Source organism: Mya arenaria, chromosome 4, assembly GCF_026914265.1.
Source record: "Mya arenaria isolate MELC-2E11 chromosome 4, ASM2691426v1".
NCBI classification, from domain to species: Eukaryota; Metazoa; Mollusca; class Bivalvia; order Myida; family Myidae; genus Mya; species Mya arenaria.
Window position 1 is genome coordinate 67,811,504 of NC_069125.1, and position 23,949 is coordinate 67,835,452.

The following is a 23,949-nucleotide window of genomic DNA, read 5'->3' on the forward strand; positions in this document are numbered from 1 at the left end:
TGCAGTCTGAATTTCTGAATACTGTTACTGTGTAATTCCGAAAATGCGGCTTAGACAAATCGTCAGGCGGTGATATGGTAATAATCCATCCTGGCGAATTATCCGCAAACACCACCCAAAGTCCCAGAAAGTTAAACTAGGCGTGGCACAACTCAGAATCATGGAAAACAAACTGGTCGAGGCGTTTGTTAAGCAAGTATGTTTCCAACCTTTCATGAACAATGATCAAATAGCCCCATCAAATAGTGTGTCAGTGAGAGAGTTAGTGGGTGGAATGTATGATGCAGATCCCAATAGCTGCCCCTGGCTTACTTTAGGTAGTTGCCTGTGGCCTCAGCTGGGTAAAATCAGTTTTGATCCTGAAAATGAAAAAATACAATATTTAATTGGCTGCTGTTGGGATCTGCATCATACATTCAAGTCTCTGTGAATATCACAGGTGATCATCAGTTGTTTTATCATTTCTGACGTCACCAATAAGGGCCTCTGTACCAACTGCGAACATTATTCTCGACCTGAATCAACGGAGCTCTCGACCTGAATCAACGGCTCCCTGTATCGTCCATTGCATAGGTCATTGCTTCATGAACAGATCAGAACTGACAACGACGTTGAGGGATGGCATCGTTGCATCAACGCCATTGCTGGTAACCTAGGATTCTATGTCTAGGTCTCCATCCACCACAGAGAGAAGGTCAGTCTGCAGATTTTGTTGGTCAGCCAGCATCTCCTCACCCAATAGAAGGACGTGACACTCCATGGTAGACTCATTGACACCTGGGAACCCTTAAGAGCAAAACGAGTTCACCACCATGCAGCTACTTCAGAAAGTCAATAACATTGCTTGACTTTGACCCAAGACTCCATTAAACGCTGTAAATGACCATGACGTGTAGATATTGACTCCAACCAAGGAGTGACATATATATTGTAAATAATGTGGTTTTCATTCATTATTTAAATGTGATTTTATCCTTGATTCGTTATCATGTTTTTGTTTCTTTACATTTGCTGACCAAGGTATGTCTAGCTTGTATAAAGTCTCCGCAAGTCTTAATAAAAGAAATGTTAAAAAGGGTTCCTAAATTGATTTTTATTGTAGTTTTACTATGCCAATTGAGTCAATTTCATGTTTGCCTATACATATTAGTTGCATTATTTGCTGATAATAATAATAATAATATAAAATATAACTTACATTTAAGGTTGATGAAACAACTAACTCTTTTCTACTATAAAAAAGCTTTTACTATAAATAAAGTAGAAGAACTTGAGTGTCATCTAGTATCCGCCACAATATTGTGCATAACCATTGGACATTCATTTAATATGTATGTCCCCCTTAACCCCAGAGTACACCGCTTCATACATTTGAGTGAGTTTTCAGAATCCTCCCCCAAGGAGGTCTTGGTGCATTTTGACGTGAAATGTTCACCATGGACAAAAAAAACACAAGGGAAGTGGGGGTGGGGGTGGAAGCTGTTTTCATTTATTAAATTTTAATAAGGAGAGCTGGGGATGCGCATAGAATCTGTTATTTAATAGTTGTTCTTCAACATAAGCATGTTCTGCTCGTTTTTGTTTACCGGGTACACAACTATGGCTGTTTCATTTTTTACATTTTTGAAGTGTATATATTGATGAGTTTCATTTAAGTTTGTTTGCGCAAAATCTCCAAAACTTATTTATAGAAATGATAAGTAATAAGCTAAATTTTGCTCATGTTATTTTACACTGAATTATGACCCTTTAATTTTTAGATAAAAGGCACATGGAGAAACTTGTCTGCATGTTTTCTACAAAATATGAACACTATTAAGAAGGTTCTAATGGTCTTACTAAAATACATTCTAATTAATTATGCTCCGTTAAGTGTACTGGAATACATTTTCTCTATTGCTCGTCTATGTCACATGCAAAGTTCCATTTCTGACTCATATAAAGCTGTGAAGGCAAGTGGGCTCTATGCAGTATTTTGTACATTAATTTATTGCAGATTGCATCATAGTATATATAAATTATATTGATCATATCATTTCACTACATACCATTGTCTGGTTGAAAGTTTAACTAATGACTATAAGGCCTAAGCTGAGTGCAGTATTCTGTAAACCATGTGTAATATTCCATTTTATAATAAATCAAATGCAGAACATGGACTAATTACTGTCACTAATGCCCAAGCTGTATGCAATATACTAGAGTTCTAATGCTTTTGGGTATTTTCAATAATTGTTCTGACTAAGGAATTTACCCAATGTCAAATATTTCTTTTTAAATAATTGTTTGCAAAACTACCGTAGGGAATATACATTGATCATTACTGATCATACTGTTAATACAGTACTGTTACTGATCATACTGTTAATACAGTACTGTTACTGTTCATACTGTTAATACAGTACTGTTACTGTTCATACTGTTAATACAGTACTGTTACTGATCATACTGTTAATACAGTACTGTTACTGTTACTGATCATACTGTTAATACAGTACTGTTACTGTTCATACTGTTAATACAGTACTGTTACTGTTCATACTGTTAATACAGTACTGTTACTGATCATACTGTTAATACAGTACTGTTACTGATCATACTGTTAATACAGTACTGTTACTGATCATACTGTTAATACAGTACTGTTACTGTTCATACTGTTAATACAGTACTGTTACTGATCATACTGTTAATACAGTACTGTTACTGTTCATACTGTTAATACAGTACTGTTACTGATCATACTGTTAATACAGTACTGTTACTGTTCATACTGTTAATACAGTACTGTTACTGATCATACTGTTAATACAGTACTGTTACTGTTACTGATCATACTGTTAATACAGTACTGTTACTGTTCATACAGTACTGTTACTGTTCATACAGTACTGTTACTGATCATACTGTTAATACAGTACTGTTACTGTTCATACTGTTAATACAGTACTGTTACTGATCATACTGTTAATACAGTACTGTTACTGATCATACTGTTAATACAGTACTGTTACTGTTCATACTGTTAATACAGTACTGTTACTGTTCATACTGTTAATACAGTACTGTTACTGATCATACTGTTAATACAGTACTGTTACTGATCATACTGTTAATACAGTACTGTTACTGTTCATACTGTTGGAAATTTATCAGTTTTGGCCTTTAATAGGTCACTGATATTAATTGCATAATTCTGGAATAAATTATCTCTATGTCGTTGATTAATCTAGAGAATGAAACAAATGGTAGAAAAACAGTGTAATGTTTGTGTATTTTACCAACCAATCTAAGAACTTCTTATATATAAAATAATTTTCCTTCAGCCGTCTTTGTTTGTTTGATAATTTCTTCAGGTAAATTTATGGCAAAATGATTTCATTCAAGCAATTTTCATCTCTAATGATCGGAAAATACATGTTCAAATTGAGAAATGAATCACAACAATCACTTTATATGTCCATAAACAATAGACAACTTGTCTTGGTACCAAGATGAGCTTTTGACACTGTCTCTGAAGTGGTGCTTCTACTAAGTATCAGTTTGAGAATAGAAAAGAAGTTAAAATGGAGTTTAACCAACATAATGTTTGAAATGTTACAATATACTCAGACTGTAACTCTCTTACATCAAATCAAATTTATTTCACTACATGATCCAATTTATAAAAATCATTAAAATACTGATATTTGCAACATCTTTCAGGAAATAATATTTGCAACATTTTACAAAAATAAAACTGTAATGCTTTAAAATAACCTTGGTTCATAAGTATGATGTGTATCCATAACACGGTGCGTATCCATATCAGTACCCTCTTTGCGAAATCTACTAAAACGGTACCCTTTTTGCACATGCACCGGTCATTCTCTGCTGAAAACAAATCGGCCATGTACAACAATCCAGTTAATGCTCATTCTTCTGATGAAAGGAGGTGTGTCATGTGCAAAAGAAGTATACCACGGAACACTAGAATGTTATAGCTATGTCTTTTTTTGTAATTTGCCCATTTTTCAATTACTGCAACTCCACAATAAGCTACACAATATCGATAGGTCTTGCCTCGCCCATCACCTCTGCATGTTCTGCGGGCTTAAATGAACCACTGGTTTGATTATGTACACACCATACATATTACATGCATTCATTTATATATCATATTCATACAAAGTGCAATTATTTGTCAAAAATATATGTAAAATTCAATAAAACACCATACTTTCGGTTTCACAGCGGCACGGGTAACCTCTTTGCTATTGATTTTTTTATATCACAGGTAACCTCTCTCAATTCTTTTCATAGTAGAGTCGCTTTGCAAGGAAATGACTGAATTACTTCCAGTGATTCTAACAAACTTAGAACATGCTGGTAAACATGCTGAGTTTTGTCAGTTCCTTTGACTGATACAAAGTTTCCGTTAAACAACCTATCATTCTTACTATTGCTTAAGGAAAGTAGCATTACAAATGCATTATTGTTCAAGTGAACTTTCCTGTTTTTAACCTTAAATTACCAAAACACTTTCTTGTGAAGCCAGTATGTTTCATTTAACAACACAAAAGTATGTTTATATATGTCTCTGATATTTTCCGAAACATGGATACAGTTGCAGAAGAAAAAAATAAAGCTATTCTTTTTGAGGGTCTAATTAATAAAAATAGAGTGGAAAATGGTAATAAATCAATGACATACCTGTCTTCATTTGAAAATCTCAGACACAGCTGGTGGCCAGACATTCTTTATATTTATGGCTGCCATGATTTCATAGTTTTGTCTCAATAAAATAATCAACAATGTGGAAACATAATTTATTTTAAAATTGTACATTCTTATTAAAATATTTGTACTTCAGTTTGTTCTCTCTTTTGCTTCCCTTTTTTTGAATATAGAACAATTTTAGCCATTAAGTATTTGTATAAGATAACACCGTGCACATTTTTTGTTAAGTTATCTGTATTCTAAATGTATAAATCTCTTATCAAGATTCATCAAAGGCAGGCCTTTGAGCTTTTTTGACCTTATACAACTCAAAGCAACGATATTGAAATGTAAGCTGATAGCATCAGTTTGTTTAGTCCTAATACTTGAAGAGTTATTTTGTTTCCTTTTTTTAGACATAAAAGAACTTACTCAGGTGTCAACAAATTATATCAGTGTTTTTAAAAATGAGCAAGTTTACCATGGAATTTGAAGAAAAGGTATTTGTATTAAGCTTTTTTATTAGAATCATGAAATATTAGAATATAATCTACATTTTCAGCCAATGAAATCAGCTATTGTGGTGTTAATTTTATTGCAATCATACTGAATAATTCCAACTACGGGCTTGGCTTTTGATTCATGTTATGTTGTATCTCTGTCTGTTTTCAGGTGAGCGAGCTGATACCTGATGACGCAGAGAAGGACAAGTTGTTTGAGGCACTCCGCAAGTACCAAGGGTAAGTCCTTGGCTTAGACTAGGAGGCGTAACTTGGCTGAGACCAGGGGGTGTAACATGGCTGAGACCAGGGGGGTATAACATGGCTCAACCAGGGAGCGTAACGTGGCTGAGACCTGGGGACATAACGTGGCTGAGACCCGGGGGTGTAACATGGCTGAGAACAGGGGGCGTAATGTGGCTGAGACCAGGGGTGTAACGTGGCTGCGACCAGGGAGGGTAACGTGGCTGAGACTTGGGGATGTAAAATGGCTGAGACCAGGGGTGTAACGTGGCTGAGAGCCGGGGGTGTAACGTGGCTGAGAGCCGGGGGCGTAACGTAGCCTAAACACCATGTTCTATATTGGGGAGTGTTGCTCTGGTTTCGGGCTCAGGAGTTTTAAAACTGTAAATGGTGTGTTTAAACATCTAAACCTGTCCTGATGGGATTCAGGAAACTTTGTTTTTTTATTATTTTCTTTCCTGTTAAAATTATGTGGGGTTGATTTGATTTATTTCTTTTATCTATTCAAGTGTATGTTGTGCTTTGTAAAGTTTGGGGCTTTTAAGTTCGGGGGTTCTGGAGTTCAGGATTATTAAAGAAATTGTGATTGAGAGCTTTTAGACTATAATAATTGTGTAGTTGTGAGGATTGTTTTTAGCTCAGGCATATGCATCAAAAACTGTAAGAAGTATCTTTAAATGAATACTAGTATAAATGTCTTTTTGCATGAATTCTTCATACTACAACCCTGCAGAGACCCCAGCTAATTTTCAGGGTTGTCAATAATCAGCTGTTAGAAACCTGTAAGTTACATTTGTTGATAAGATTATTGAAGAAGAAAGCTTACATTTTATTTGAATGATTGATGGTCGAACCTCCCTATGATCACAGACTGACCACATGACTGTACGATTCCTTATGCCAGGTCCTCCGATGTGCCGTTCCTGGTGCAGGACCTGAAGAGAGTGCTTAATGATCCAACCAAGCTAGAAATATACGACTATGTCAGGTATGTATACAGTATTGTTCAGTTATGAAAAACTAATTAAAATTGATTCATCTTAGTTTTGGTCTCAGTCAGACGGTTTCCTTCAGTTATGTTGATTTATGATTCAATGTTGCATTCATTGAATTGGAAAGCTCAGTACAGTATTGTTCAGTTATGAAAAACTAATTAAAATTGATTCATCTTAGTTTTGGTCTCAGTCAGACGGTTTCCTTCAGTTATGTTGATTTATGATTCAATGTTGCATTCATTGAATTGGAAAGCTCTATTTTGTAAAAAAGCAATATTAATCTTCACATAGAAATAAATGAATTTCTAGAATACAATTTAATGTATGCACTTATTTGTGGGATATTTAAATTCTTGTAAATTGTTGTAATGTCTGGCATAGCTTGAATTCCTCAAGTTCCTTTGATTTACTTTAGCATGTTATACATAATAAATGAGAGATACTTATCTCAGATTCCCATGGTTAATGTCTGTGATTAGGTCTGACTTAATTATTGGATGCTGAATTTTTTATCACCTTAATTGAAGTTTATGAATGGATTTTTGGTGTTAGGGTGCCACTTTTTAACATAAGAACCACCTACAGGATAGTTATTTTGTCTTTGAGAATGTGGAAAGGAATGTCACATCTCAGGCAATGTTTAACCGGCATATCTGTATAATTGTTTTCTATTCCACATAGAAATAGTTCATGTTTGCACCATTTTGAGAGAACCATTCAGTAAGGGTTTTACTTGTAATCATTGCTGTGAAAATAATACTTACAATGACTGGAGCAATGACTTTTGATTCCACAACAATACACTGCAGCGTTACCTACCAGTAGTGGCAGAAACTGCTTCATCTGATCGACACGAAGCAATAATTAAATTAGTGTTCCCCTTTGATGTCTATTGTGGTGAATGATTTATTGATAACAAAGAAGAGGACAGAGCTTCAACAGTAGATAACCTCATTGAAAACTATACAGATTCTTGGAAAGAGGGACCATTGAAAACTGAGCAATGGAATATAAGGTTTAAAATTATTATAAAGGTTAAAAGGACATGTAGTACAATGGAGTAGAATTAGTACTGCAAACAATCTGATGGAATAATCTATGAGTTCTGATGACTGGATGTAGAATGGATTGTTTCTTGTGGCTGCGCCGTAACAAGGAAGTGGAAGGACAGTGGTTGAAACGCTGCCACGCCCAATACTCCTGGGTCACCAGGATAGACAGGTGGAGTTGGTTAGAGGACGGGGGGGGAAGCGGGTATGGTGTATAGGAGTGGGTTAGAGGAAGGGGGGGGGGGGAGCGGGTATGGGGTATAGGAGTGGGGTAGAGGAAGGGGGAAAGTGGGTATGGGGTATAGGAGTGGGTTAGAGGAAGGGGGGGGGGGAAGTGGGTATGGGGTATAGGAGTGGGTTAGAGGAAGGGGGGGAAGCGGGTATGGGGTATAGGAGTGGGGTAGAGGAAGGGGAAGTTGGGTAGAGGAGTGTGGAGTAAGGTAGAGGAGCAGAGAGTGGGATATAGGAGTTGGGTGTAGGGGAGACGGGAGTGGTGGGAAAGAGGAAGCAGGAGAGGGGTAGGGGAAGGGGGTGTGGGGCAGAGGAAGGGGGAGTGGGGTAGAGGTAAGGGTAGAGAAGAAGGAGTTGAGTAGTGTAAGTGCATGGTGGAGCAGATGTGGGGGAGTGGGGTAGAGGAAGGGGAGTTGTGCAAAGGAGTGGGGAGGGGAAGTCAAAATGGGAGTGTTTTTGGTGCTTAATTTGTTTAAAGGAAAAACAATTATGGACAGGTCAATGTGGGGCTAAAGTGGGGGTTCAGGAATAAAAGAAGAGAAATTAAGTTCAGCAAGGGTCAGATGGTAGAAATAGTGGTTGTGGATTGTTTTATATTAATGTTATTATATACTGTGTTATTCAATGCATGTATTAATATGCATATTTCTTTCTGCTTATTTGATTATTGAACATGATTTAACTTTTATGAAAGTTAACGGGGTTATCAACAATGCATTGTACATAATTTGATTCCATTAATTTAGATATTTCTTGGTATTGATGAGTTCAGTTTAACATTCAATTCAGGCCCCTGATTCGTCCTGCCCATCAGCAGCAATATGACAAGCTGACACCAAATGCCCCTGGCACAAAACTGAGGGTGATCAAACTGCGAAGGAGGGGCAATGAGAGCTTTGGATTTGCTGTGCGCGGGGGTAGGTTAATATGCTTTTATTGTTACTCTTAGATAATTGCAGTTTCTGTAACATATACATAATATCAATAAGGTTTCCAAGAATCAGTTACAACAAAAGATACTTAAGATACTCTTTTGAATAGTTTTAAGTAACAAATCAGGTAATAATTAGGTAGCATTTGTTGAAATGAGGTGTATGGTTAAAATTTATACAGAAAGCAATACTTTCATGTATGACAATGAGTGTAAAATTGTCTATGATCATTTGTTTTCTTTTATTGATATTACAACAAAATTACCACGCTTCAAAGTAAACACTATATTAATTTTACTTAGTAAAGCTGGATTAAATGTCTACAAGACAGTGAATATATCAAAATTAATATTTTCAATTCAGAGAAAATAACACCAGTGAAAATAAAACAATCGTTTGCTGAAAAGCATAAAAGAAAGCTTGCTTATGTTTATAGTTAAACAAATTCCAATGTTGCTTTGTGGTATTGTAGGTAAGGAGCATGGTGTGGGTATATTTGTGTCCAATGTCCAGCGCGGCAGCCAGGCAGACTTGAGGGGGCTGAAGGTAGGGCTCAGGTTAATAGCCTTGCAGTGTGAATGTAGTACTGGGAATCTAGTCAAAGCTTGTCAACTAGTGAAGTAAATTGGATCAATCTTTGAATTGATAATTATGTATAAAACAACATCTTGTATTGTTTGTCTTCCATGTTTTGGTTTTAAAATATACATGTCATGTTACTTATGATATGATATACTCATTTAAAATTGAATATTCATATTATACAGGAGTTGAGTTGAGTATTTGTTATAAGGTTTAACTTAGTTTGTTCCCCTGTAGCTAGGAGATGAGATAGTGCGAGTGAATGGGTTCACTATTGTGGAAGCTATACATGAGGAGGTCCTTAACCTGATCAAGGGCAAGGATGAGATCGAGCTAAAGGTCACCAGTAAGTAGCCAAGGTTACCAGTAACTTTACACTTTTCATATATAGCTAATTCCATTGTATAATTTTAAATGCTCATATATGATATCAAATGGCTTGTAGTACCTCTCTGTACCCCTCTGTATATCCTGTTTTTGTACTGACAGAGTATTTTTATGTGTTACAGTATCATATTATTATTATATTCCCTGTACATTTCAGTGTAAATTTGTTGTACCTTTTAACATCCATTTATCTTTCCTTTTCAGACCTTGGAATGGTTCCAATTAAGCAGTGAGTTTATTTTCCTCTTTTAAAGGTAAAATCTTTATGTTATCTTCATGTAAAGTGATGTAAACAGGCAATTCTCAATATTAAAATTGGAAATACATTAGAATGTATAAGAATGTTATGAGTTATACCTGCATTGATGATGTAGCACACATTTCTTTCACAGAAAGCCGACCGACCCTGTCAGCTGGCAGTACGTAGAGAAGGAGAGTCTCGTCAAAAAGGTAGCTCTTTTGGTTGTAATTTGAATCCCATCTGTTTCTTGTTGTCATTATACATGTAGTTCTTGTTGGCCTTGTAATTTAGCCTTGGCCATTACTCGAAAATGGTTTGAAGATTTTCAAATGAAACTTGGTACACATATTGCCTTAGACAATACACACGCTAAAGGATTGTCGGTGTTTGCTTCCTGGCGTTCTTGTTCATATATATACACATTGGACCTGGTCATGATTATCTGTCTGATTGATTTCTAGTTTGTTCAACTTATTCACATTTCCAAAATACAGTTGAAACCAGTATCTGTACTTGAGATATTGAAATGATTTTTATGCTTAAAACAGCAAAGTAAGCATGTGTTTTTGTTTTGCCTATTGCAGAACTCTGTGCCTTCTTCTGGTTATGAGGGGCCAGGGGAAGTGGTGAAGATCTTCATCAACCTGCGGGGAGCCTCCAGCCTAGGATGCAGGTACATGATGCGTACCACCAGTAGTGTCTGCATGATTTGACTTCTTACAATTAAAATGATTGTGGCAAAAAGAAATACCAGTGCAATACATGTATATGGTGGTTCTTCAGGATTTGTAATTGAATGTCTTAGGTTTAACAGGTGGATTTTTAACCCATAACTTTTGCTATTTAAGCTTCAGAATTGCTTAACAATCCTATTTTATAATGGAGTGTGTGTGTGCGAAAGTTAAGTCAAGACATGTTCAATTTGAATCCATTTATTACCGGTATTTTATAAAAAAATTCACTTGTTATGGTTTTCAACTATTGACACTGTTTGGCAGCATTGTGAGTGGCCCAAAGCAGTTTCCTGGAATCTTCATCGAACGTGTGGGCCCTGGTAGCCTGGGTGCAGAGTACGGCCTTGAGGTCGGTGACCAGATACTTGAGGTGAACAAACGCTCCTTTCTCAACATACGCCACAACGAGGCCATCGTTGAACTCAAGGGTAGCAAGGAGCTGAATATTGTCCTCAAGAAAAAGGCGGTATGTGAATTGGGGAGGTTAATGACACCTTGTAAGCATTACATATATATGTATATGGATATTGTACAAAATAAGCAGAATTCATTGATCACATTTTTTCGTGGATTCATGCTGTTTGAATACAGGAGGGCATGCTTGCAAATTTCATGAAGTTTGGTAGCATAAACTCACCAAATAAAGCAGTCAATCCTGATATTTACATTTCAAATACTTACCGATATTCGAAATGATTAATAAATATTATTAATATCTCTTGCAGCTGCCTATTTATTGTTTTACAAAGGTTGTGGACAACACATGTTTGCATAAATAATTGCTGATAGTGTAACATCAATGACCATTGGTTAAGGATGTTGTGCATAATCAAACAGAATGCAATATTGAAATAAACAATGACATCATTGTGAGGGATTTTTTTTCAAATCCAATAAGCCATATGGCCCATATTTATAAAGGACAAAACACAATATTTTTCAAAAATTTAAAATGGAACATACTTTAATAGAACACATAGAGTAGTAGAAGGCACAAGTTATGAAACATTCTAATTCACTACATCTTGATTGAAATTATAAATATTACATATTTAAGAAAGATTTCTGAAAATAAAATATGGTTTTATGTTGGACAATATGAATTTCAATTTTCTCTATTTTATCCAAACAAAGGACTAGGGAATTGTAAAAAAATAATTTAAAGGACGTTTTCAGTGTTCTCCTTTTTCTTTCCATGCCATTCTACAATGGGATTAACATTGATATAAGTCAATAAATAATGGCATTGTAATCAAATTAATATTATCCAGGCCTTGCCTCTGCTTAATGCCAAGAACATGGTGAATCCCCAAGACAGCCCGACCGATGAGAGGAATGAGGACAGTGTTTCAAGGTCAACAGTGGACAGGTATGACCTTGGGGGAGAGATGGTTGCTGGGACCCCACACCAGGAAGGCTTTACACTGGACAGTAGTGAAAATGTGCTTACTGAGACTGAAACAAAGCAAGATGAATTTGGTGGCATCTGGGGGAAGGGTAATGAAAATGATGAAATGGGAGGTTTTGGGTTCGAAGACATGCATTTGCCTGATGATTACCTTAATTTTGATGAGTCTGAAAGTCATGCAGTTGATGAGGATAATTTTGCCTTTGAAAAAAATGAAAACTCTGATGAGAAAATTCCCCCAGTAGGTGGTTTAGGAAAATCAAAGGCTGGCAAAAAGAAAGGGAAGAAGTCGCCGCGGGTAAAGTTTGCTGACCTTGACATAGATCAAGAGGGGGAAGGGTCTGAGATGGTCACAGTGGCCTTTGATGAGGAAGTGTACTAGGGATATATTACAGTCCAATAATGTGTGCTACTGTGATAGTTTTAGTATCATTCTGTATTTGGGTAATAGTAATTTGTGGTTTTATTGATAGCATGTTGACAGAGTATAAGTGTTTGAAACTTGCAAAGAATTTAGATAAATGTACTAGTTTTGAAATGATATAAGTTATAGTTGTGTTGATAAAACTAAACCATGTGGTTCTCATTATAGTGAAGACACCATTGGGTAAGACTGCACATTGTAACATTTCTGTAAGAAATGGGTTTGGTTCTTTTTACTTTTATTTTATTAATTTATATTATTGTAACCATTTTGGTCTGGAGACATTAACTTGTGTAAATATCATCAATTTGGTTCCGTAATGTTTGCAGTGAAAGCACCAAGCCCGTTTGTATTTCAAGTGTAAAACCCCAAAATACCTGGACATGGTTATCTTAACTTGAATTCACAATTGTAACCTCTGTGTTGCCTGCTTATGATATTTATTCAGCATCTCTTCCTTTCTGTGGCTTTCTCAAATCAATGTTATCATATTATAACATTTTCTGTGAAATTAAAATGCGTTGAAATATTAAAGCTTATTCTACCTTCCTTGCATCTCTTCAGCATTTTTGATAAATGCATGGCATGACATATTTATCACAAAACTTTAATTTTCACCTGTCTTCACGTTCTTCAACATTTGTTTTCTTCTCACAATGGTGTATGGGCCCTGCATGGGTGGAAACGCTCTTATTTTGGTGTTTGAGCTTCACAAAGGGTATGGACCATGCATGACACTTCAATTTTGTTAATGCCCCCTTCGTGATGGTAAGTAACATAAATGTACTCAGAGCTTATGGCTTTATATTTATAACACCATTATTCTGTGTTTTCTGTGTACACACTTCACTTTTTAGACTTTGATTATTACAAATTATGTTTATTTAAATAAAGTATGCCTTGCTTAATTTTCAGGCTTAAACAAAAGAAATAAGACCGATACAATAAACAGTGGTTTACTGGTATTTCTATGTGATCTTTTATTAGAAGTAAATAGTCTTTTTTTTAATTTTCCAAGACCTATATGTGAAGCAGCTAGATAACAAATATACTTCTACTGTGACAGAGATGAAGTGGCAGAGGAGCTGTATGCGACAGTTAACAAGACGCGGGAGGATGACCTCGAGAAGGAGAGGAAGTTACAAGGTGAGACGAGGAGACTGGGTCTCAGTGCTAGGGATGGGGGTACACTCAGGAGGGGCTTGTTACCATCGAAATAGACATGGGCATTGATATTTCTTTGTCATTGGATTGCACCGGTAGCTTTTGGTATACCGGTAATGAATTGGCTTAAAATTTGGGCTGAATTTGATGAACCTCTTGACAAAATTATTAATCTGTATGATCTGTTATATTAAATGTGAATGATCGATGTCACTTCTATGTATTTATTTGTCAATCTATTCATCGAGCCACTTATATCCCTGTTCCTCCTCATCTGTTAAAGTAAATCAACTCAAGGCATGACTAACTGGGGTATTAATGACATTCTTCCTCACCCTAACAGGCGAGGAGCAGATCAGGGCCAAGTTCCGGGAGCAGGAGCGTCAGAGGCAGATAGCAGAGGAGGAACGTCAGGCTGAGGAGATACTGCAAGCTGAGGAGAGCGCCCGGGAGGAGGCTGAGAAAGCTAGGAGGGAGGTGGAGCAATTAAGGAGGGCTGAGGAGGAGAGGAGGCTGCAGGAAGATGAGGAAAGGGCTAGAGGTGGGTGTGGGTTTTTGACAAACTGACATGAAAAATGTGGAGGTCGGGGGGGGGGTTATATTTCTGTTTTTCTTATCCAGAAGTTGATTTGTCAAAGTGTTTGTCTAGCACTACCTTTGCTTACAGAACAGCGAGAGCGTGAGTTAGCAGCGGAGCGTGAGTTAGCTGCGGAGCGTGAGGCAAAAGAGGAACGCAAGAAACAGGAGAAACAGGCCAAGAAACAACAGGTACTGGATTACAAGCCTACATACCAGCTTGATATTGTCAACAATTGGCTACAATGTTATTTTAAACATCATAGTGATAGATTTATTTCATTGGTATTAAATGCATTCTAGTTTATTTTATAATCATCATCTCATCATTAAAAGTCAGGAAATAAAGATTTTTGTAGTAACTTTAGTCCTTTATTTCAATCTGATTCCAATAGATTAACATACCGGTAATTGTTTGTAAGGCTAGAGTACCTTCTTGAAAGTAATGTTTCCACATTGTGCATGATATCAAGCAGATGGCTTGATTTTCATGCAGCATGATAAAATTATTTCAGGAAGGATTATTTAATTAAGTTCAGGTAAATGATCATCACTATTGTGACTAACATTAGTGTTTGTTTTGTGATTTTGAATGCTTTTAATAATTAACACAAAGGCTGCAAGAGTAGGTGTGAATGTAGTAATTTGAAACCGGTAGGGGACTATAGGTTTACCCTCCATCCGTCCGTCTTTCTGTCCATCAGCAGTAATGTGAATGTCTTTCTGTCCATCCAGAAAAATATGCAAATTACCTTGATTATTAAGTACATGTGTATGACATTTTGTGTACATATGGTCCAATAAGGAAGTTATGCACATCATTTTTAGCTCAGCTATTTCGAAGAGTAAGGAAGTTTTACATGTCTCCCGGGCATCGGCGTCGGGTTAAAGTTTGAGGGCAATTTGGCATTTTCACTCTGAACTTTTATACCCCGAGTTCAATTCACTTAATACTTCAACCAGTTGTTTAGGACTATCACACAATGAGTTAAAGTTTAAGGGCACATTGTGTCAGGTTTAAGTTTTAGAGCAAGGGATTTACACCAATTACTTCTATACCCTTCATTCAATTGACTTAGTACTTTACACCGTTGGCTGCTGCCATCACACAATTAGGTTATTGGTACATAACTGCATATTAATCTAAAATACAAATTATGGCCCTTGAATAACTTTTTTCTTTCTTTTTGTATAACTTTTAACAGGGACATTTTTTATATTTTTCAACTGGTTATTAGAATGACGAACACTGTTGTTCAGACTGGCCTGCATGACAGCGGCATCAAACTCACCTATGATATTGCATAATTTGAGTTAGGTTTGACAAATGGTGACCAAATTTCGTATGTAGGAAGAGTTTATGGATACCTTACATTGGATTGTGTTTAGGGCCCTAAGGGTCAAAGTCAAGGTCACTGTTACTAAGAATAGAAAAATGGTTTGTACTGAATAACTTCAGTTATTGTTGACATCTTGTAACCAACTTTGGTATAGAGGAAGAGTTTATAGAGACCTTTCATGGGATTGTGTATGGGGTTCGAGTCATGGCAATGTCAGATCACTGTTACTGAAAATTGAAAAATGGATAGTACTGAATAACTTTAGTTAGGGTTGACATATTGTGACCAGACATTCTATATAGGAATATACTTTTCATTGGATTGCATTTGGGGCCCCTAGGGTCAAGGTCATTGTTACTAAAAATAGAGAAACACTGAAAAACTTTAGTTACGGTTGACATATTGCGACCAAACAGTATATATTAGAAGAGTTTATGGAGACCTTTCATTGGATTGCGTTTTTGGACCCTAGAGTCAAGGTCAAGGCTACTGTTATTAAAAATAGAAAGAAAACATTTAAAAATGAATCTCACATCAAAGGCTGAAGTTCTTCTTTCAGTCATTGAAAACATGGTTTCACCGCATTGCCGCGTTTCTTGTCTATTTTTTCTAAGTTGTTTTTATTTTATTTCTTTGGACTGTGAAATATTACAACACTCTTGTATTCATGTCTAAAACAAAGCATCATATAGTTGAGCGTGCTGTGACTGCTGTCCTACAACAGCTCTTGTTAAAAATATTGTTGCTGTGGCTACAAAATTTGTTGGGCACAATTGTATTGCTAGCAATATGCAGAAGGGGACAATTGTATTGCTAGCAATTTGCAGGAGGGGACAATTGTATTGCTAGCAATATGCAGAAGGGGACAATGGTATTGCTAGCAATATGCAGAAGGGGACAATAGTATTGCTAGCAATATGCAGGAGGGGACAATTGTATTGCTAGCAATATGCAGAAGGGGACAATAGTATTGCTAGCACTATGCAGAAGGGGACAATTGTATTGCTAGCAATATGCAGAAAGGGACAATGGTATTGCTAGCAATATGCAGAAGGGGACAAAATAATTGCTAGCAGTATGCAGAAGGGGACAATGGTATTGCTAACAATATGTGGTGTTTTTTGATGTGTAGGGTTTTTATTGCTATTTAACCTTATATTGATAGTTTACTAAGATGGATGAGGAAAGGGTAAGAACTAACATGCATACTTTTTGCAATTTAGATTTTACCCTTTGCCAATAACACATTATATAACCTGCTTTTAATAACTACTAAAACACTGTATTTGTAAACTTTTAATTCAGTAAGACAGTTTGCACAGAAATAAAAACTAGCCAGTAAAATTTGCATAAAATATATTCCATTTCCTACATCAAATCACGTTATTAACCTTTTTTTTAAAATTTGCACATGCATTTTGCGATTTAAGGTATATAGCTTGTCGAGGTATAAACCTTGGTGTGTTTGTTGGCGTTGTTGTAGTGCATAAAACATTAAATTTGGCCATAAAATGAGAACCATACAAGATATTCAAACTTGCTACACATGTTGCCAAAGACAAAAGGCACATGTATGGCAAGGCCAAAGCATCTCAACTTGTCTAAAGGTTAAGTCTCCTTTTTGAGAAAAACAAAACAGATGTGTGTTTTTGTTCGCTCCACTTTGCTGTTGTATTTCAACTACAGTCAAATGTTTCAGTCTGCGGTGTTGGCAGGTCGGGTGGGGTCTGCTAGCTCCATGAAACCCACACTGCTAGGAGCTGCCACGGGATCCAAGGTGGGTATAATATCTGTTGTACAGAAAATACTTATAGAATATTATATATCTTGGTCCTTTTTCTTGGTTATTGTCATGCTGTTGGCGTCTTGTAAAAGAACATTTATCTTGGCCATGGCTTAGAATCGGTCATTTGATACAGAGAAAGTTAGAAGTGTAATTATTTATTGTATTTGACACTTCACATTTTTTTAAAGGCAGTTCTTTATTTCAGTCCTCATTTGGTAAACTGACAAAGAAGACAATCAAGGAAGTTGAAGTCATCAAGGTAAATTAGAGTAAAGTTATAAAACAAATTTTGGAAAAGTACCATGGACCTTTTGAAAACTTTTGTCAAAAAATCAAACTAGTAACCTTTCTGAAGTCTTGTTGTTCATTTATAAACAGAAATGTAATGCAACACAGTGAAAACTTGGGCCAAAACTCGAACTAGTATTAATTAAAGCTTAAAAGCACCTTTCTGAAGTCTTGTTGTTCATTCATAATCAGAAATGTATTTTAACACTGAAAACTTGACATTGACACCTCTTCCTTTTGAAAAAAAAACAATCAGTGATTTAAGTAATATGATTTAAGTGATATGATTCTTAGAATCTAGTATATCAGTACTAATGTATGGTCTATTATTGATGTCATTCTGTCCCCAGGAGGAAGATGTACCTCTGGACATAGAGTTGGAGGGTGGGATAGGCTCTCCGCTTGGAGGAAAGATTGTCGTCTCAGAGATCTACTACAACGGAGCAGTCGATAGAAATGGTATCATTATACATGCAAAAAAGTATTGTTAGGTTTGGATGGAGAAAATTACTTTTTGTATTGGCAATTTAACTCAGAAAACAGCTTTTTAGTTACTAGTATTTTGACTGAACGGCAGTGCTCGTCACATTCTTTGTTACATTCAAATTTAAAGGAATATTAGAAGTCTTTCAAAGAGATGTTTGAGGACTATCTAATCCTATTGAAAGTGAATGCATTCATCAAAATCTCTTTTTCTAGTTTTTAAATACTAAAAATGTAATGTTTATATAACATACATAACATACGATGGCGTACTGAATTCTCTTTGGTTGATTGTGTGAATTGCTCTTGACCAATAGCATGAGGCTAATTAACGAGTGTAAATGCTTTGTTAACAGGTGGAATGGGGAAAGGAGATACGATACTGAAGGTTAATGGGGTGGCCCTGGATGACATGAGCCTTTCCCAGGCACAGGAGCTACTCTGGAAGGTGGAACAGGAGTGCAAGCCAGGGGTACACCACTTCTTTCTCTCAAAATTATACACAATGTAGAAGTACCATAAATATTTAAACATATATGGATTGACTCCACATCCCTAGGCAGCCTACGCAGCTACATCTAGCCACTAGCAAATTAATTAACTAACTGGTGATGTAGTCATTCAAAGGGTAACTGGACAATTTTATACCAAGAAAATTCGGCCTGGTCAATTCCGCTTAAACATATTCAGTACTTAATAGACTCAGCACTATAAAGCTTAGTCAGTTTGCTACATTATTCAAATTATCTTAATGCGGTCCTGATTGTAAGCATACAGTGATCATTTAGACAAAATTAATAATTGATACTCAACTTTTCTCACATTCAGTCGTTACATGGTTTGTTTATTTCAACACAACAACCTTTGACCAATGATTCCATCATCAAATACAGATATCATTTTTAGCTCGACTATTCAAAGAATAGGTGGGCTATACTACTCGCCCCAGCGTCGGCGTCCGGATAAAGTTTTAGGGAAAGTTGGGATTTTCACTTATAAGTCCAATTATCTACATTCAATTGACTTAATACTTCACGCAGTTGTTCAGGGCCATCACATGATACGGTTAGATAACTCCATATTATTCTTTACACAGATTATGGCCCCTGATTGACTATGGAACTTGGGTTAAAGTTTTAGGGCAAGTTGGAATATTTATTAATAACTTCTATATCCTTTGTTCAATTGACTTAATACTTCACACAGTTGTTGAGGACCATCACACAATGAGGTTACATAACTCCATATTATCCTAAATACAAGTTATGGCCCCTGATTAACTTAGGTTAAAGTTTTAGGGCAGGTTAAAGTTTTAGGGCAAGTTGGGATTTTCAATTAAAACTCCAATACCATTCATTTAATTGACTTAATACTTCACACAGATGTTCAGAGCCATCACATAATGAGGTTAGATAACTCCATATTATCTTTTATACAAATTATGGCCTCTGATTGACTATGGAACTAAGGTTAAAGTTTTAGGGCAGGTTGGGATATTGTTTAATAACTTCTATACCCTTCATTCAATTGACTTAATACTTCACACAATTGTTCAGGACCATCACCCAATGAGGTTACATAACTCCATATCCATAATACAAGTTATGGCCCCTGATTGACTTAGGTTAAAGTTTTAGGCAAGTAAAAGTTAAGGGCAAGTTGGGATTTTAATACAAAAACTTCTATACCGTTCATTAAATGCACTTAATAATATTCAAAATTATTTAGGACCATCTTACATCAAGAATCATAACTCCGTTTTAAGCCTAAATACAAATTATGGCCCTTGAATTTTTAAAAAAAAAATTAAATTTCCTTTGAAAGGCATATTTGTATATTCTTAACCACATTTTCATAATGGGAAATCAAGTTATTTGAATGACTTGGGTCATTGTTTGGGCGGGCTGGTTGGAGGGCATCATCAAAGTCACCTTATGTATCGAATAATTTTAGTTAGGTTTGACATAAAGAGACCAAACTTGGTATTATTACATCGTTATTATATTCTAAGTCAAAGCGGCGTAGTGGAGCGCGCTGTCTTACGACGGCTCTTGTTTATCATAACAAATGGCTCAAGATTACTGATATATGTACATGTGATCCTTTTTGTCGACACAAACTGTTACATTTTTTTCCATATCTGATCTTCACATCCAAAATTTATTTCAGCTGTTGTGATTTTAACACAAATTGATAAATACATCTACACACTTGATGATATTTTACTTCTTTATTTTTAAACTAAAATTCATGAAATTCATGTCAGTAAAACACATAGTACTGCGCTGTGGTAATGATAACAAGACAGTTTCATTGTCAAACATTTGTTTTGAAATTAAAAAACAACTAATATTGATTTTTGCAAATACACAAGTTCATTATTGAATACACATTAACCTCTCAAGATTGGATCTTGAGCGGATCTTCTATTTCCCTTCACATTTTATTTGAGAACTATTTATCCTTTCCAGGGTTCTATAAAGTTCGCAATTGTTGAGTCTGAGATCAAGCATGAAGATGAAATGTAAGTTTTAATTCATTAAGAATTAGCTCTACTGTATTTAAGATTTTCTATTCATCTAACCTGTAATGTTTGTATCCTGCAGACTACTGTTTGCATAAAATAGAGCTGATTTTTTTTGTCATTTCAACAGATATAGAACAGGTAAAAATATGTCGCATCATTTTAGTTAACACAATATATTTTAGTTTCAATCACCTTGTTAATTTTATTTTGTAGAAATTTGTACAATCAGTACATATGTCACGCTATATTCACATGCAATGGTGGTGTTTTTCGTTTACAAATGTATTTTTCATTAATATCATCTGAACAAAATAAAAAACATCAAAATAACATTTCGACCATCTTTGTCTTTAATAGGTATATGAAAATGCACATAACTCGCCCTATGATTTAAATCTAAGCTAGTTAAGAAAGATCCTAAGCCATAATGTATAAAATTGAATTTTTCAGCAGTTATTTGTTTATACTTACATATAAAATAATGATTTTTTTTCATTATGACAAACAATCTATTTTGTATTTCAGTACCTTCTTCTGACTTGGACCGTTTGTGGGGTGTGTCAGGGTGGGGTGAGGAAAGACTGGGCAGGGATGACTCCCATAGTTTCTATGCCTCGTCCAGTCTCCCTATCACTTACATACACTAAGATGTGGATACTTGATGATTCTTGCCACGCATACTGATAAAACATTCTATAAGGACTTATTATTAAGCATACATGTATAGAACAATGATTGAATGAATAGCGCTTGTTTAATTTTCATTGATTTGATTCAGAATGTGTCTTGATAAAACTGTTATTCATTTACTTATTTAGAAACCATCTCCAACAAAACTGTTTAACACACTATTTTCGAATCATTTATGTTGATGTATAATCAGGCAACCTGTATGCATTTTTGAAAATGAAATAAACACATGTTAAACAAGAAAGAATGTGTGTAAGCTGTACTGTATGTGACCCTTGAGATTCTAGTAGTTCAAAAAAATGAGTTGAGTCTATAGCAGATATGTAAAATCACTGATGTCGTGACAGTATTGCAAGTCTTTGTTACATTTGAAGCACGAGAGTAGGCACAATTAGGCACTGTTGATATATCAATGTCCTGGGGTATACAAACATGCGTTTAATTTGAGCAACTTACTACCTAGCCACCCTCAACCTTTGATGCAAACCACCTGCAAGCTGCACTCAAAACACTTTTACCAGAAATATAAGATAAAGTTCGGTGTTATGGTACGTATGTTTGAATGTTTTCGATGATAAGGCGCAGGTTATAATATTTAGTCCTTTTTTCACACAAACACTGTTAGTGAGTGCATCATTTCATGTGAATATCTTGATATCTTAGGTGTTTTTATTCATTAAGGCCAGGCCAGTGCATATGCTCTGTACATCAGTTTGATGTGGTAAAGATTTATAATACTGTAACACATATTAATGATGATTTATTGAGCCGACTGGGAAAAGGCCCTAAATATGCGCTCTTCAGAGCATATCCACATGGTGAACATTTCTTCAAGTCATTCTGAAATCTATATGTCATGGAGAAGAGTGGATACTAACTGGGACTTGAACAGACAAAGCAGCAATATTTACAGCCTCCAGGGAGCATACCATTAGTTGCTTGGTCGATCTGTCCCCCAGTTCTCTCCCATCATTTCTGCTTGTTATTATACCCCCGACAAACGAAGTTTGAAGGGGGTATATTGGAGTCACCCTGTGGTCGGTTTGTCAGTCAGTTGCAATTTACCTTGTCAAGAGCATAACTTAAAAACTACTGGATGGAATTGGATTAAACTTCATACAATGGTAGAGCATAATGAGAGGAAGTGCAGTGTACAATAACCATAACTCTATTACTGAGTTATTGCCCTTTGTTACTTTTTTTTGTCCGGAGTATAACTTGAAAAGTACTGAATGGAATTCATTGGAACTCCATACAATGGTAAAGCACAATGAGAAGAAGTGCATTGTTCAAGAACCATAACTCTTCTTTAGCTAATTACTGAGTTATTGGCCTTTATTTGTTTTTTTTGCTGTCAATTTTTTTTCCAGACATTAACTTGCAAACTACTAGATGGAATTTATTAAAACTTAATATAATAATAAAGCACAATGAGAGGGAGTGCAGTGTACAGGAACTACAATTCTATTTCAGCTAATTACAGAGTTATTGCCCTTTGTTACTTTTTCTTGTCCGGAGCAGAACTTGAAAACTATTGGATGGAATTTAATAAAACTTCATACAGTGATAGATCATAATGAGAGGGAGTGTAGTGTACAGGAACTGCAATTCTATTTCAGCTAATTACAGAGTTACCGCCCTTTGTTACTTTTTCTTGTCCGGAGCATAACTTTATAACTATTGGATGGAATTTAATAAAACTTCATACAGTGATAGATCATAATGTGAGGGAGTGCAGTGTACTAGAACCGCAATTCTATTTCAGCTAATTACAGAGTTACGGCCCTTTGTTACTTTTTCTTGTCCAGAGCATAACTTGAAAATTATTGGATGGAATTTAATAAAACTTCATACAGTGATAAATCATAATGAGAGGAAGAGCGGTGTACAAGAACCCCAATTCTATTTCAGCCTATTACAGAGTTATTGCCCTTTGTTATTTTTTCTTGTCCGGAGCATAACTTGAAAACTATTGGATGGATTGTAATAAAACTTTATACCATGGTACAGAACAATGAGAAGGAGTTCAGTGTACATGAATCATTACACTATTTTAGCAAATTACATAGTTATCGCCTTTTTCTGTGTTTTTTGTCAAACTTTTAAGCCGACAGTAACTTGAAAACTACTAGATGGAATTTCATGAAACTTCATACAATGATAAATCATAATGAGAGGCGGCGTTCGGGGGTATTGATCACCTTCAGTGATAGCTATTGTTAATTAAGCAGCAATTGCTTTGTTTTTGAACGACATCAGGGGGAAATTAATATGGTTGGTGACATATACCTTGGAACTATAGATCATAGCATTTTATGTGACCTTAGCAAGTGAACATGTATTCCTAGCTTGTTCAAGTTAGATCATAGCCGAGGAGCAGCTTTGACATAATATACTGCAGAGGCATGTCAACACTCGTCCATTATTCTGTTGTCAAGAGGAGCCAAAGTTATGCACCTTGCTACGTGTGTGTGGTTGTCTATGGTAGGTTGTGTAGCAAGACCACAATATCTCAACTTCTTTCTTCATGAAACAGATGAGCTAAAAATGAAAACTAAGAGTGTGACCTTGCCTTGAACCATTCAGCTATGATCACCTACATCCCCTTTTTCAAACACATTAACTGATACATTGACTCATGAAATAATTTATAAAATGGTCCTCCTCTTTT

General features: G+C 35.7%; 1 protein-coding gene across 2 annotated transcripts; it reads left to right on the forward strand.

Moving 5' to 3' along the window:
* Positions 1-46: 46 nt before the first annotated feature.
* Positions 47-21,519, forward strand: LOC128230213 (harmonin-like). 2 transcript variants are annotated; one of them, XM_052942289.1, is made up of 21 exons: positions 47-196; positions 5,371-5,438; positions 6,346-6,429; positions 8,506-8,633; positions 9,121-9,194; positions 9,468-9,576; positions 9,822-9,846; positions 10,010-10,067; positions 10,443-10,531; positions 10,857-11,058; positions 11,864-11,961; positions 12,593-12,607; positions 13,491-13,570; positions 13,932-14,129; positions 14,256-14,356; positions 17,204-17,281; positions 17,496-17,549; positions 17,929-18,037; positions 18,418-18,533; positions 20,533-20,585; positions 21,114-21,519. In XM_052942289.1, exons 1-21 carry the CDS (start codon positions 161-163, stop codon positions 21,124-21,126), a joined length of 1,788 nt encoding a protein of 595 aa, XP_052798249.1. In that variant the 5' UTR covers positions 47-160; the 3' UTR covers positions 21,127-21,519. The 2 variants fall into 2 exon arrangements, with proteins under 2 accessions (XP_052798249.1, XP_052798250.1); XM_052942290.1 differs by lacking the exon at positions 47-196 and adding an exon at positions 5,087-5,198.
* Positions 21,520-23,949: the final 2,430 nt, after the last annotated feature.